The sequence below is a fragment of the Solanum stenotomum genome, chromosome 6 (genome assembly GCF_019186545.1).
Source record: "Solanum stenotomum isolate F172 chromosome 6, ASM1918654v1, whole genome shotgun sequence".
Classification (NCBI taxonomy): Eukaryota; Viridiplantae; Streptophyta; class Magnoliopsida; order Solanales; family Solanaceae; genus Solanum; species Solanum stenotomum.
The window spans coordinates 62,419,630-62,424,797 of NC_064287.1; the positions used below are offsets into that span (position 1 = coordinate 62,419,630).

Genomic DNA, 5,168 nt, shown 5'->3' on the forward strand with positions numbered 1-5,168 from the left:
AGAAGCTCATTGGCAATCACTAAAGAGTATGATGAGATGGATGTAATCACTTTTTCGAAGCCTCAAATTCAAGTCTTACAATGAAAAATCACGTAGAAATAATAAGGTATCACTACTTTTAATGTTGTTATCTAAAACATAGCCACAATTTAAAGATAAGTGAAAAGATAATCATAATTATTTTTCGATTGGAAAGACAACGATTCAACAACAATAACATACTTCGTGGAGATAGAAAGGTATAGAGAGGGGGGAGAATATTGTATGCAGATCTTATTCCTACTTTATGAAGGTAGAGAGGTTATTTCGAAAAGACCCTCGACTCAAATAATGTGTATCGAAATAGTATGAAAGAAAAATACAAAAGTAAAGAAGACATAACAAATAATAGGAAAAGCATTACAAGACATTCAATAACATCAAGAAAGGAACAGTAACAACAACAAAATAATGTGAAGAACCATAAACAACTGATAATAATATTAATCGTAAGACAAAAACTAGTGATATGAAATGAAAAACATGAACGATGCACCAAACTACCATCGAGCCTAACACAAATTGAAGGCAAAAAGTAATTTTTTTTAACACAAATTAAATATATGTCAACTACTAAAATTACATAAATGTGATGGAAATGTTACACACCTTTTTATTTTGTTCATCCCCTTGAAAAATAATTGTATTTTATATCAAGTGAGTTCTAATATATCATGTCATTATGAGAAAAAAAAAGTCAAAACTAAATAATTCTTTTTTTAAAAAAAATGGTGGGGGATAGAGTAATTGGGATAGCCTCGAAAGTCAATGTCCTACTCAAGGATAAACTTGAAAGAAGTAGGATCTATGGTCTATGGACAACAATTAAACAATAATATCTAATAGATCAAGTCATTATGAGAAAAATAAAACTATCAAAATTAATTAAAAAATTTGAGTAAAATTCTCCAAAGAACAAACTAAAAAGAAAAATAGGCGGAATATGGAGTAATTAGGACAGCTTCAAAAGGCAGAGATAGAGCTAGAATGTAAAGTTTACAAGTATTATAAGTTATTGAATTCGATCGAACTGATAACCAACACATTAATTCCGGCCTTTTTTTTCTAAAAGTCAAGGTCCACCTTTAAGGATAAACATGAAAGAAGTTTGGTTCTATGGACAACAATTGACAAATAGTGGTCTTTTCAGTCTACTTATGATTTAGACTACACACACGTACTACAGTCAAAAATATATATTTTTAATCAGTATTTGCCTCATATTTATTATTTATATATGTTTTTTTAGTATTAATTTTATGGATTGTGCTAAATAGTGTATTTTATTTGTAGGAGTAAATTGACATAAAGTTGAAGAAGTTTAGAGTTAAAATGAATTAAAGATGAAAAATTATAGAAATAAAAATCAAGCAAATAGTTTAATAAATTAAATTGAATATAATAATATATAAAATTATATGCTGCAAAATGCACCACTGGCTTCAGAATCTGCCACGTGGCTACATAAATGACCTGTCCACTTGTCCATCTACCATTGACTTCTATTTGGTCCATCAACTACTCCTTTCTCTTATATCTGNAGTTTGGTTCTATGGACAACAATTGACAAATAGTGGTCTTTTCAGTCTACTTATGATTTAGACTACACACACGTACTACAGTCAAAAATATATATTTTTAATCAGTATTTGCCTCATATTTATTATTTATATATGTTTTTTTAGTATTAATTTTATGGATTGTGCTAAATAGTGTATTTTATTTGTAGGAGTAAATTAACGTAAAATTGAAGAAGTTTAAAGCTAAAACGAATTAAAGATAAAAAATTATAAAAATAAAAATCAAGCAGACAATTTAATGAATTAAATTGAATATAATAATATATAAAATTATATGCTGCAAAATGCACGTTCAATTGGCCACTGCCTTCAGAATCTACCACGTGGCTACATAAATGACTTATCCACTTGTCCATCTACCATTGACTTCTATTTGGTCCATCAACCATTCCTTTCTCTTATATTTGGAGTGGACATTAAATCACCAAAATTAAATTTTTTGATATTCGATAACTCGATAATCAATAAGTTATTCAGAATTCAAGAGTAAATCTTGGAATTTCGGTAGTCGGTTTCAGTAACTTGATAGCTAGTACTATCGATTAATGAACTCCCACTTGATACAAGGGATAAATTTATTATATAAAATTATAGTGCACATGAATTCATAATCTTATCATCAAATTTGATATTTTATATATATAATTTTAAAATTTTATGTAATACTATATGTTGGGCGTCTTGCTCTAAAGAGATTGAACTACGCACTTGATTTTGAATGTTGAGTTATTTACCTAGAGGAACAAAAATCAATTCTCACTTAATATTTCAGTTTTTCTTTATTGTCACACTTAGATTTTAAAAATTCTAAATTCGCACTAATTTTTCAAAGATAATTTAATATGATAAGTATTAAACTAGTATTTTTTTTAAGAGCAGCACAAAATGTAAATTTGAAGGGTAAGAGGGGACATTAAGGAGTGTACCATAGAATTGCATATTTCCAAATCCATTTTTTGACAAACACAATGCACTTTGGCATTTGAGGTTTTTAGAGGGAGTTTCGCCTTATCGCAATAAAAGAGAAAATTGTCTATATTTATTGCGGAAAAATACATAATTGATTCGAAGAACATTTCAAAATTCAAATATTTAGAAGTGATATAACAACTAACAAATAGAAAGGCAAAAACACATTTTGATTTGGACGGAAAAAATATTGATTTAAAAATATAATTTTCCTGTTTTGCACATGATTAATTAAATACACGCAAAATACACTTAAATTGAAGTGCTCTCTTTGCCCCCACTTAAAAGAGCCAAGAGAAATATTATAAATAGTTTATTCTTTCCAACCTACAAACACGGTGAAAAGGGGTTTACTTACCACTTTTAAACTTTTATATTTTAAAAAAAAGTTATTATCATGAAATTTTAAGCTATCATAATTTTTTTGTATGAAATTTAAATTCTATAATAGTAAATATTTTTCAAAAATAACTCGTACACATTATCTTTACGAAATTATATGTCCTTTCAAATGTTCAATTTACTATATACATATAATCATCAAACTTTACTTGTTGGAATAAAGTATATTATAATGATCACAAAAGTTGATTTTGTAACTTTATTTTTACCTTAGGTAAAATTTAATCATAATTTGTTATAACAATAAATATTACTCAAATGAATAAAGTTTCAGTTGATACGTAAGATTAATATTGCTTTCAAATAATTATCAAAGATCAAAGATAATATTAATGAAAATCAAACTTTTTACAACGTCGAATTTAACCCTATGACGATAATTTTGTTCATTGGACTTTCGATTCTTCTCCACTATCATAGTCCGATGCATAGAGTATTTCGAATTTATTTAAGGGTTCGGAAAAAATATGCACAAAGTATTTCGCGTTCGGAAAAGTGCCGGCTATTTAACTGACCAATAGTTGATGGACACCTGTCAATTGTTCGATTTGACATCCAACTTGCATAACACTTGATCTACTCTCCACTTCTCCGTCACATTTCCGAACGGCTTTTCTTCTCCGTTTCATTGAACCGTTTTCCGACGAGCTTGCCGGTTCAGGCGATGCTCGTCTTTTCGCCGTAACTCGAACCGGTTCCGGTTCATTCAAACCGATCCGGTGCGGGAAATTCAAATGTGCTTTTGATCCTCTCATTCTATAAGCAGCTTTATCATAAGCAATAGCAGCTTCTTCAGCTGTTTCATACGTTCCAAGCCAAACCCTAGCTCCGTTCTTCGCCGGATCTCGAATCTCCGCCGCAAATTTCCCCCACGGCCGCTGTCTAACGCCTCTATAATGTCTTCCCTTCGGTATTTCAGTCGCCCGAGCTGCGGTGGTCTCCGCCGGAGAAGGTACAAATTCAGGCACCGACTCAATTTCTTCTCTCGGCTCCGATTTTACTTCGCCGGCGGTGAAATTAAACGGCGACCATCCGACGCTAAGAGCGTCCTTTAATAGACCGTAAATTACCATATCTTCGGAATCGTCGACTTTTAATGGTAAATCTCCCCATGTTTCAGTTAAACAGGGGATTAGACGACTGAAACTTGAATTCCGGCGATACACCGGAAAATCTACCGGGAAGTTCGTTGGTAGTAACTGTTGATCCATTTTGCTTTGAATTTTAGTTTTTTCTAGTGATTTATGAGGTTTTTGGTGTTCAATTTGGATTGGAGAAGAATGAGGGAGGAAATATATATAGGGAAGTGAGGAGGAATGAGATTCATGCATCTAAAAAGGACCTATGATGTTGTCATGTATTATTTTTTATTCGATTTTTGATATCCATATTAAAAAAATTTCACTAATTTGAATTTGTACATTATTAAACTCATTAAGAAAGACGATGCATTTTAACGGAATTTTTTATGCATAAAATTCGAATTCAAAACATCAGATGGAAAAAAGAGGAATCTCAACCCATCATCACAATCCACATTATAGTTTTTTTTTTAAAGATTATTTATAATATTTATATTTGCGATTTAATTTAGATGAAGGAGTATTTATTATTTCTCGATAATTACAAATGGTAATATAAAAAGTTTATGTGTAATGGTGATAAGGTGGGTTCTTGGAAGTTTCTATTGTGGGCAAGTGGACATATTGTTTAGTGCAATATATTATCACGTGGCCAAAAGGCAAAGACAACTTGAATAAGGGGCAATTAATGACGTCATTGATTTCGAAAAATCAAGTACTTATTACGCCATATTTTATTTGTCAAAATAATTGTTTGTTAGTTAAATATGTAGTGTCATTTGATAGCTGGTTAGAGTTATACATGTATTAGTAATATATCAATAAGTTATTTTATTTTGTGTAAATACATAAAAAAATTCATAATTTATACATATATTAGTGATGTAAATTTCCGAGTTAAAATCAAATAATATATTAATTTTATATATGAATAATTATCTTTTAAATTATTTTTTATGAATAAAATAATTATTGTACTTGAAATACTTTTAAGTTAGTTTTCAACCTTAAAATTGGCATTTTCTAGTTGAAGTTGAAATAGTAGTGGACCAAAGACCAAATGTGAATCAAATATTAATTTATAAATATTATTTCA

The 5,168-nt window shown here is 29.7% G+C and overlaps 1 protein-coding gene across 1 annotated transcript; it reads right to left on the reverse strand.

Annotated features, from left to right (window-relative positions):
* Positions 1-3,297: 3,297 nt before the first annotated feature.
* LOC125868516 (ethylene-responsive transcription factor 1-like) lies at positions 3,298-4,313 on the reverse strand. Its single transcript, XM_049549145.1, has one exon. The coding sequence runs from the start codon at positions 4,199-4,201 to the stop codon at positions 3,497-3,499; it is 705 nt and encodes a 234-aa protein (XP_049405102.1). The 5' UTR covers positions 4,202-4,313; the 3' UTR covers positions 3,298-3,496.
* Between the last annotated feature and the right edge of the window lie 855 nt (positions 4,314-5,168).